This window comes from Octodon degus, unplaced genomic scaffold (assembly GCF_000260255.1).
Source record: "Octodon degus isolate 3935 unplaced genomic scaffold, OctDeg1.0 scaffold00033, whole genome shotgun sequence".
NCBI lineage: Eukaryota > Metazoa > Chordata > Mammalia > Rodentia > Octodontidae > Octodon > Octodon degus.
Window position 1 is genome coordinate 15154224 of NW_004524609.1, and position 10000 is coordinate 15164223.

The 10000-nt window shown below is 47.4% G+C and overlaps 1 protein-coding gene across 3 annotated transcripts in view; it reads right to left on the bottom strand.

Annotated features, from left to right (window-relative positions):
- Positions 1 to 10000, bottom strand: part of Slc25a19 (solute carrier family 25 member 19) — a 26978-nt gene that overhangs the window by 4772 nt on the left and 12206 nt on the right. The window contains exons 2-4 of one of the 3 annotated variants that reach the window (XM_004630099.2): positions 5445 to 5614; positions 5097 to 5252; positions 2522 to 2692 (exon numbers count right to left, since the gene is read on the bottom strand). In XM_004630099.2, the coding sequence (XP_004630156.1) occupies positions 2522 to 2692; positions 5097 to 5252; positions 5445 to 5576 (459 nt within the window). In that variant the 5' untranslated portion in view covers positions 5577 to 5614. Of the gene's footprint in view, positions 1 to 2521; positions 2693 to 5096; positions 5253 to 5444; positions 5615 to 10000 lie in introns of those variants that run through there. The other 2 variants (XM_023714168.1, XM_023714169.1) reach the window with 2 other exon arrangements.

The following is a 10000-nucleotide window of genomic DNA, read 5'->3' on the forward strand; positions in this document are numbered from 1 at the left end:
AAAAAAATAAATAAATAAATAAACTACACAGTGAGACCCTGTCTCAATCAACAAACACCTTTGGGGCGGTAGTACTGGGGAACTGAACCCACAGCCTCACAGTAAGGTACTTTTTAGTCTTTAGCTTTTTTTTTTTTGTACTGGCAATCAAACTCAGGACCTTGCCTGCGCTTGCCAGGCAACTGCTGTGCCACTGAGTTATATCCCCAGCCTCCTTAAAAGGCTTTTTTTTTTTTTTTTTGAAGGGGGCCATGGAGATGGCTCAGTGGAATAAGCGCTTCCCTGGCAAGCGCAAGTGCCTGAGTTCAATCCCTGGATCTGCCAAAAAAAAAAAAAAGGCTTTTTTTGTACCAGGGATCAAACTTAAGACCTTGCATTGGGCTGGGGAGATGGCTCAGTAGAATAAGCACTTGCCTGGCAAGCACAAGAGCCTGAGTTCAATCCCCTGTCCCGCCAAAAAAACTAAATTTTGGGCCAGGGAGATGGCTCAGTGGAATAAGTGCTTCCCTGGCAAGCACAAGGACCTGAGTTCAATCCCTGGTTCCACCAAAAAAAGAAAAAGAAAAAAGACTTTGCACTTGCCAGGCAGGTGCTTATACTGCTGAGCTATCCCCTCGACCAGTTTTTGTTGTTTGAGATAGGATTTAACTACATTGACTAGGCTGGCTTTAAATTTGCAATCTTTGGGCTGGCGAGATAGCTCAGCGGTCAAGAGCGCCTGCTTAGGCAAGTGCAGGGACCTCGCAGTTTGATCCCTGGCACCACATGCATACCAGTCCGGCCTCCAGGGAGGGCTGAGCCTGCCACAAAAAAAGAAAAACAAAAAACAAAAAACATAAATTTGCAATCTTCCTGCCTCAGCCTCCCAAGTACCTGGGATTGTATGCTGCTCTACTACAACCAATATCATGTAGACCAGTTTCATATTTGCTTTGAAACGCTCCAAGAGCTGTGAGTTGGCCCAGCTGGGGTATGGTGAGGGCACCTGGCTGACCACAGATTGGAAATCCAAGAAGCTGGCAGCCACGCCGAAGGACTTTACCCCGGGAACCTTGGAAAGGTCCAGAAGTCCCTCAGTGTGTGAACCAAGTACCACTGTACCAGGCTCCTACGGGAAGGCCTCAGCAAGAGCAAAGATCCTGCCCAGAGCTGCCACTTTGCTTTTGTTTCTAAAGAAGAAATAAAACGAGCAGGGCCGGCCAAATAGCTCAGCGGATTAAAGGGCCTGCAAGCAGAGGCAGGGGCCTGGCCCCCAGGCACGCTGAGATGATACTTGAGACTGGGTGTGGTGGCACAGCCTGTAATCCCAGCTCTTGGGAGGCTGTAAACAGGCGGATCACTACAAGTCCCATCTAGCAGTGAGACCCTGAACGCCCTACAGACCCTCCCCAAAAAGACAAATAAATATATAAGTAAGTAAATAAATAAATAAATAAATAAATAAATAAAATGAGCAGACAGGTCATTTCAAATTTAATTTCTTTGTAGGATGTGGACAAGGAGACAGAACAAAACTGGGTAGGTGAGCTATTCTGTGAAAATATCAAGGCAGAAGGAACCTCACTATGGTGACAACTGAAACTGGCTGGTCTGAAAATTGGGCTACTGTCTCTCTAATCCTGATTCTTTTTTTTTTTTTTTTTGGCGATTTTACCAGGGATTGAACTCAGGACCTTGCACTTGTCAGGCAGGCACTTTACACCACTGAGCTATATCCCCAGTCAATCCTGATTTCTTGGAAAGTCAGATAAACAGCTGAGTTTCAGCCAGCTGGGGTCGCAGCCGCCACTCTCCTTACACCTCACCCTTGTCTCTCAGATTGTTCCCAGCTCAACCACAGTGTTATCAAGGCATCTCAGTAAGAGGGCCTCCCCAACCCAGGATCTCTACCTTGATAAATGTAAAAACTGCAAGAATTAAAGCCACAGTGAGTCTTAAATTTATCCCAGTTGAAATTTCCAAATAAACTGCCTTCCCCTCTAATGAAACCAAAAGTGAGACAGTGGGAAAGTCCTTCTTTGGTTGAAAAAACGCAGGCATGGACGCACACGCACACGCACACGCACACACACACACACACACACACACACACGGCACCACCTGTAAGTGTGCCCAGGAAGAGACACTGTGGTGGAGGTCTACCTTCTTGCTCAGGAAGTCCTTCTGTGGGTCTGGCTGAGCTTCCCATCTCTTTCAACCTATTCTTTGCAGAAACCAAGGACACTCCCACAGTAATACAGCCCAGGTTCAGGAGTCCCACTTTCGAGGATGCCTGTCTTCGTCCAGCCCACCACAGGGTGCTTGTTTGTTCTGTTTACACAGTAGATACTGTCTCCCCCGGGAGGCTGTCCGTCCTTTTGGGCAAGGACACAGAGCCCTCGGAACACTGCTGGCCATAGTTATGGGTTTGACCATCTGAGGAACCCAGGGCTCCTCAAGCTCTGTTCCCCCCAAGGACAGGAACCCCACCTCCTACACCCTCCTTCTCCTATCCCCCCCACATCTGGCCCTGACCACTCACCCTTGGCTCACCCTGAGCTGCAAAGCGGGTGCGCAGAACGTCCACAGGGTGTACAGCAAGGGTGGCCGCGCAGGCAGACAGCCCGCCACACACAAAATGCGCTGAGAATTCGTGGGTCTCATACACGCTGGCTTGGTGGACCAGCTCGGTCAGCAGTTGAAATGACAGAAACTGCAGGAGCAAGGGAGGAAGTCACAGATGGCCTGAGGCAGGATGTCAGAGACCAGGTGTTCTCGACACACCACCAGCCCCCAGTGAGGCCAGGTTCAGGACAGGAGGAGCTCCCGAGACACTAGGACAGTGACAACCATGAGATCTTCTTGTACAATTCGGAGTTGAACTCAGATCACTCTGCTCCAAGCAGAGAGGAAAAAAAAAAAAAATTAAGATACCATTCTACATAGATAGTCCTACCATACAGTTAAAAAAAAGTATAGGAGGGGCTGGGGCTGGGGCCCAGTGGCAGGGGACTTGTCCAGCATGACTGAGGCCTTGGGTCACATTCTTAGCATCACAAAACAAAACAAAGGGGGCCAGGGAGATGGCTCAGTGGAATAAGCGCTTCCCCGACAAGCGCAAGGGTCTGAGTTCAATCCCTGGTTCCGCAAAAAAAAAAAAAAAAAAAAAAAAGAAGTTGAAGGGCTGGCCAAATAGCTTAGTGGATTTAAAGCACCTGCAAGCAGGCACAGGTCTGGGGATTCGATCCCTGGGCCTGCCGTGCGGGACCCTCTCCCAGGGTGTGCTGAGATGGCAACTGAGACTGGGCGAGGTGGTGTGCTCCTATAATCCCAGCTCTTGGGAGGCTGTAAAAAGGTGGATCACTAGGAGTCTGATCTAATAGTGAGACCCTGAACACCCTATAAATCTTTCCCTAAAATTAAAAAAAAAAAAGAAAAAGAAAAAAATAAGTTGGTATAATCAGTACAGAGATCAAAGATCCCAGGTTCAGTTCCCAGTACAGAAGCAAAAAAATTTAAAGTACAGTGGTGCCTTGGTTCACGAATGCTTTTGCTCCCAAATAATTTGGTTCTCAAACAAAAGTGACAAAATTTTGCTTCCAGTCACAAACTCCACATCAGTGACAAACACAACCACAGCCATCTTCCCCGCACAAACACAAATGGAACCTTCTTTTTTTTTTTTTTTTTTTTTGGTAGAACTGGGGATTGAACTCAGATCCTTGCGTTTGCCAGTCAAGCACTTATCCTACTGAGCCATCTCCCCAGTCGTAAAACAAATCAACTTTGTGAACTGAGGCACCACTGTCTATGGAGGAGGGCAAGGAAAATGGAGTCCAAGGCCAGCCTGGGCCATACAGTGAGGTCCTGTCTCAAAAAGCCACAGGGACGGAGAGGGACGGGGGAGGGCTTCCTGTGTAGCTCTGCGGTAGCACACTTACATAGCACATAAAAGGCTCTGGTACTGCAAAAATAAATGCATACATACATAAATAGGCCTATGAAGAAAACCCTACTGGTTCACTTAATTTTGTGAGTATGAGGGAGAAATGATCACTGCCTGACCAGAGGTGGGGAGCCCTCAGCAAAGCTGGGGTGGTGCTGTCAGAATGGAGCAGGACCCCAGGCAGACGCCCTCACACGCAGATCCTGCCCCGCTACCTCTGGCCAGCTTAGCATTTATTTACCTCACTGTGATACCCGCTGTGTGCCAGACGGGGGCCTGGAATGGCAGGGTGCGTCACGACGGCGCTGCGGTGCCAAGAGTGCCAGGGCCAGCTGTGTGGGCGAGGATCTGTTTCTCCCTCTGCCACTTTATTTTTACTTTTTGTAGTACTGGGGCTCCAGCCTGAGTCTGGGTCTTGCTCGTGGTCTACCACTAAGCTCTCCTGCCACCTTCTCCCCAGGACTTTGGTTGGATTGATGACATGAGCTTGCTTCCTTCTTTCTTTCCCCTCCCTCCTTCCTTTCCTTTTCCTTCCTTCCTTTTCCTTTTCTCCTTCCTTCCTTCCTTCCTTCCTTCCTTCCTTCCTTCCTTCCTTCCTTCCTTTCTGAGACAGTCTTGCCACATAGTGCTGGTGGGCCTTGAACTTACTATGTAACCTAGGCTGGCCTGGAACTCACAGTGATCCTCCTGCCTCAGCCTCCTAAGTACTGGGGACATATGCTTTTTGTTCTCAGTCTTACCTGAAAAATCAAACTGACAAGAGGACTAAATTCACAGGACAGCAGTGAGCTAGCACACGGAAAGAGCTCAGCCCAGAGGCTAGGCCCACTGGGCGAAGGCAGCCAGTACCAGCACCACCATCGGGCAAGTGCACGCCGTGTGCCCTCAGTGGAAGGACTGAGCAAGAAGGAGCCAGGAAAAGCACTGGTACTCCCCTCTGCCAACCTCATGGGGACACGGTGTCAAACATTCTCCTAGGTGCAACACCTAAGCCAATGGGACACAAGATGGGATCAAGAAAAAGGTAAGGCTTGAGACGCTGCCGCCAGGCCAAGTGGGGAGCACGGCGTGCCTCTCTCTGCACCCCCAGCACTATTCCTGCTGCGTTATCCCCCCTGCCCCTCCATCCAGCAACATGAGCCAGGGCCTGGCCGGGAGCCCTGCCACTCACCTGGACAGCGCCATAGCCTATGGAGAGAAGCTGGGCTGGAATGTGTCCTTTCCAGAAGGCTGCTGGACCCTCCTCCTGCAAAATCCGCTTGCCGGCCTGAAGGATCCCATGATACTTAGCATTTGGGTCACTGCGAGACAGGTGCTCAATCTGCAGCTAGGGACCAAAATCAAAAAGGTCAGGATGGTGGCAGATGGGGTGGAGTGAGAAGGAAAACTTCAGAAAAGGTAACGAAGGGGACAAGGTACTTCACTTTGACAAAATGCCAAGTTTCAGGAACTGCTTTTGCAAGAAAGACTGAACTTCTCATCTAGCCTGTTACAGAGCAAAAGGGTTTTGAAAAAGTACCTGGAAACGGATCTTGATGACATCCAAGGGACTGATCAGCACACGGGTAACAAGTCCGGACACAGACCCTGCCACCGCCACCTCAAACTTGGAGTTATTCCTGTCATCTGCTTTTGGGTCATAGCCGACCATCCCTGCCTCTGGCCCATCCAATGTCCATCAGTATCAGGCTAAATGCAAGAGAACAGAGTGACCACACCGGCAGGTTTACAGGGCTCTGCCCGAACAGCCCCTCCTCGCAGCAGCCCTCTCTGCTGCCCAGTCTGTCTAAAAAGCCCCAGCCGCCCTTGTTCCTTTGGTTGCGATGCTGACTTTGAGCAGCTGTTTCTTGAGCGCAAGCCCCAGGAAACACAGCCTTCGCCTTGTTCCCCCTGCATGTCCAGTGCTGGAGAAGAGCTCATCCCAGTAACTGCTCAGGACCTGGGGACTGAATGAATAGGCTTTGTGGGAAGTCACTGAGTGCCAGTGATAACCGGCTTTCCAGTGACCTCTGGCAACACTATGGCAAGCCCCGCTCTACAAGGGAGGAGCCCAGTGGCCTGCGCTCCTTCGCCTTTCCCTTCCCCAGTCACACCTTGGCCCACCTGGCATAGTGGGGCTGAGTTAAGCTATCACCTGGGCCAGTTCCTGCTGACAGCATGGGCCTCACTCTGGCCTACTCTCCCCTTCCCTAGCTTAGCTGCTGCGGTCTCAGTACTTCTGGCCAATGCCTAGGAAACACTGGACATTCCTCGCTACCAGCCTTGCCCAGTTGCACCCTCCTCTCTTCCGAGACCAATGCCTCTCATCCACCAGAGCTCAGCTGCAGGGCGCCCCCTCCTGGAGATGTATTTATTTCTCTCCTGCAGCATTCCCAGCACTAATACATATTCCGCCTCTGCCCGGTGGAAAGGACTCTAAATAAGCAGGGAGGGACTCAGTCACCTACTTTTGGGTCCAAAGATTGGCATGGTTTTCACAGCAAAAGCTTAGAAAACTGTTAATGAATAAATGGTTAGAAATCAAATAGTTTTAGGGGGCCAGGGAGATGGCGCAGTAGAATAAGCACTTGCCTGGCAAGTGCAAGGGGCTTGAGTTCAATCCCTGGTTCTGCCAAAAAAATCAAATAGTTTTTGTATTATAGATATATTGACAACTTTACAGAAAGTTTAGAAGGGGGAAAAAAAACCCCTATTATTTTTATTTTTGTGGTCCCCAGGGTCTTAGTTAGCATTGAGCCACAACCCTTGCCCTTTTAAATTTTTTTTATTGTTTTTGGTTTTTTTTTTGTTTTTGTTTTTTTGGCTGGCTCAGGAACGCCTTCAGGGCAGGTGTGGGGAATTGAACCACAGCATCCTGATTGCTTTAAGCAGTCACTTAAACAACTGAGCTAATGGGCAGGCCCCCTAAATTTTTTTATTGTTAAAAAAAAATAAAAATGAAATTGTTTATTGTGAGACACAGTCTACCTACACTGGCCAGGTTAGGTTCAAACTTGCAATTCTTGTCTCAGCCTCCCAGAGTACTGGGATTACAAGTGTGCACCATCATGCCAAGCTTTTTGTCCTGGTACTAGGACTTGAATTCAGGGCCTTAATGCATGCAAGACAATGCATGCAGGGCCAGCCAAATAGCTCAGCGGATTAAAGCGCTGGCAAGCAGGTTCAGGGGCCAGAGTTTCAATCCCAGTTCTGCTGTGCTCCCCCCACACACAGTGATTGAGACTGGGTGTGGTGGTGTGTAATCCCTGTAATCCCAGCACTTGGGAGGCTGTAAACAGGAGAATTACTATGAGTCTGATCCAGAAGTCAGACCCTGAACACTCTGTAGACCCTTCCCTAAAAATACAGAGAAAAAAAAAAACCAACAAAGACAATGCAGACCACTGGGTTACATACACAGCCCTTTGTGTTTATTTTGATTGATACAGGGTCTTGTCCAGGCTGGCCTCAAATTTGCAGCTGGGATTGCCGGGAGTGGTGCTGCACACCTGTAATGCCAGCACGTGGGAGGCTGAGGCAGGAGGATTGCTCTGAGTTTGAGACCAGCCTGGACTACAAAGTGAGCTCAAGGCCAGTCCACACTGTAAAGCAAGACAGTGTTTCAAAAAGACAAAAAGGAAAACAAAACCAGGTATCTGGGGTTATTGCTATCCACTAGCATACTGTACCATCTTAATACTTTTTATGTCAAATATTCCTTCTTTTGGGCGGATCCTTTCCTTGTATCCTGTCTAATGTAAAATGTTATTTTTATTTTTTATTTGGTTTTTGAGACATAGATTTGATATGTAGTTAAGGTGGCCTTAGGCCAGGGAGATAGCTCAGTAGAATAAGCGCTTGCCTGGTAAGCGGAAGGTACTGAGTTCAATCCCCAGTACCGCAAAAACAAAAAAACAAATAGAATCACAAATCTGGAGGATACACATAGTTGTATAAAATGTTTGCACTGCATCACTTTAAATCTGGATATCCCACTAATGCTATCAAGAAAGCAACAGAGCCAGGTGTAGTGGTGCAAAGTGTGTAACTCCAGCATTGGAAGTCTGAGGTGGGAGAACCGTAAGTTCAAGTTCTGCCCAGGAATCTCAGAAAGACACTGTTTCAAAATAAAAAATAGGACTGGGGAGATAGCTTGGCAGTCTAAGCACCTTCTTGGCAAGCACAAGGACTCAGGTTCAATCTTTGGTACTGCATGCTGTGCTGGCCCTGGAACCCCAGGCGTGCCTTGCAGAAAAAGCTTTTAATAAAGTCCAACACCCCTTCATGGTAAAGATCCTACAGAAAATTAGAATAGATGGTCTTTATCTCAATCTAATAAAAGTCATATATGACAAACCAACAGTCAACATCATACCAAATGGACAAACCTAAAAACTTTCATTCTAAAATCAAGAACAGGGCTGGGGAGATAGCTTAGTGGTCTAAGCAACTGCCTGACAAGTGTGAGGACCTGGGTTTGACCCCCAGTACCACATGCCATGCTGGTCCTAGAACTCCAGGTGCGCTGTGCCGGCCACCGAAATTGGGCATGGTGCTGCACGCCTGTAATCCCAGCACTGGGGAGGCTGAGATATGAGGATTACTATAAGTCCACGCTGCATAGCAGGACCCTGTACCAGCAGCGATCAGGTGACTGAGACTGGGTGTGGAGGCACCTGCCTCTAATCTCAGCACTTGGGAGGCTGAAAACAGGAGAATCACTATGAGTCTGATCTACACAGTGAGATCCCATAAACCCTGTAGACCCTGTACTAAATAAAAATAAATAATAAAATAAATTAAAGGTGGGGGGATGGGACTGGGATGTAGTGCAACGCAAGGCCCGGGGTTCAATCTTTACTGCCGGGAGGGAAACGCAGTGCATACTATGCAGCTGGGCTGGGGTGTATAACAAAGTAAAACAGTGCTTTCCTAGCATTTAGTAGGCCCTGGGTTTGATTCTAGCACATACTATAAGGGGGAAAGAAAACCACATGCACACAATGGAATACTGTGCAGCCCCTACTTAAAAATGAGCCAGACACACAGACTCCCTCAGAAAGATGCTCATGACAGATCAAACACCAAAAAAGCAGTTTCAGAACAGTATGCTTCGTAGAATTGTCTTTTTGTAAAAGAAGAACAATGCTTTACATGTGCTCCATACAGCTATGAGAAGCACTGAAACAAAGTCTGTGAGAACACACACACACAAATAGGTAGCTGATAAGCTGCTACCACTGTGGAAAACAGGAGAAGCAATATAACTTTAGATGTGTGTATTTTTTTTTGGTCAATTAAATTTCAATAAACATTACAATTTAAATGACAACAAATTAATTTTTAAATTAATTAATATTTACTAAACTTGAGAACATTGGCTGAGCATGGTGGTGTACCCCTATAATCCTAGCACTTGGTAGACTGAGGCAGAAGGATTGCCATGAGTTTGAGGTCAGCCTGGACTACACTGTGAGTTTGGGGTCATTCTGAATGATGTAGTGAGACACTATCTCAAAAAACAAACAAACAAACAAAAATTGAAAACTTCTATTCTGACAAGTCACAATGAAAACAGAAGTCCAAAAATTGAAAAAAGATTTGTGATATTTATCTAATAAAGAACTTACATTCTACATAGGTAAAGTACTTATACAACTCAATAAGAAAAGTAAAAATAAGCTAACCTTTGAAATGGGTGATTTTTTTTTTTTTTCCGGAACCGGGGATTGATCTCAGGCCCTTGCGCTTGCCAGGGAAGCACTTATTCCACTGAGCCATCTCCCCGGCCCTTTTTTTTGTAATGTATTTGGTACAGGGTCTCACTATGCTGCGGATAATAATGAAACCATAAACACTCAACATAGGAAAGAAATGGAATCCATAAAACAGTTTCTGGGGCCAGGGAGATAGCTCAGTAGAATAAGTGTTAGCCTGGCAAGCGCAGGGTCCTGAGTTCAATCCTCGGTACCACAAAAAACAAAACAACAACAACAACAACAACAACAAACATAAAACAGGTTCTGAGAGCTATCCAGGAGGCTAAAAGTTCCACTGAAAGCACATGCAGCAGAACGAGCCAATGTGAGGACGGAA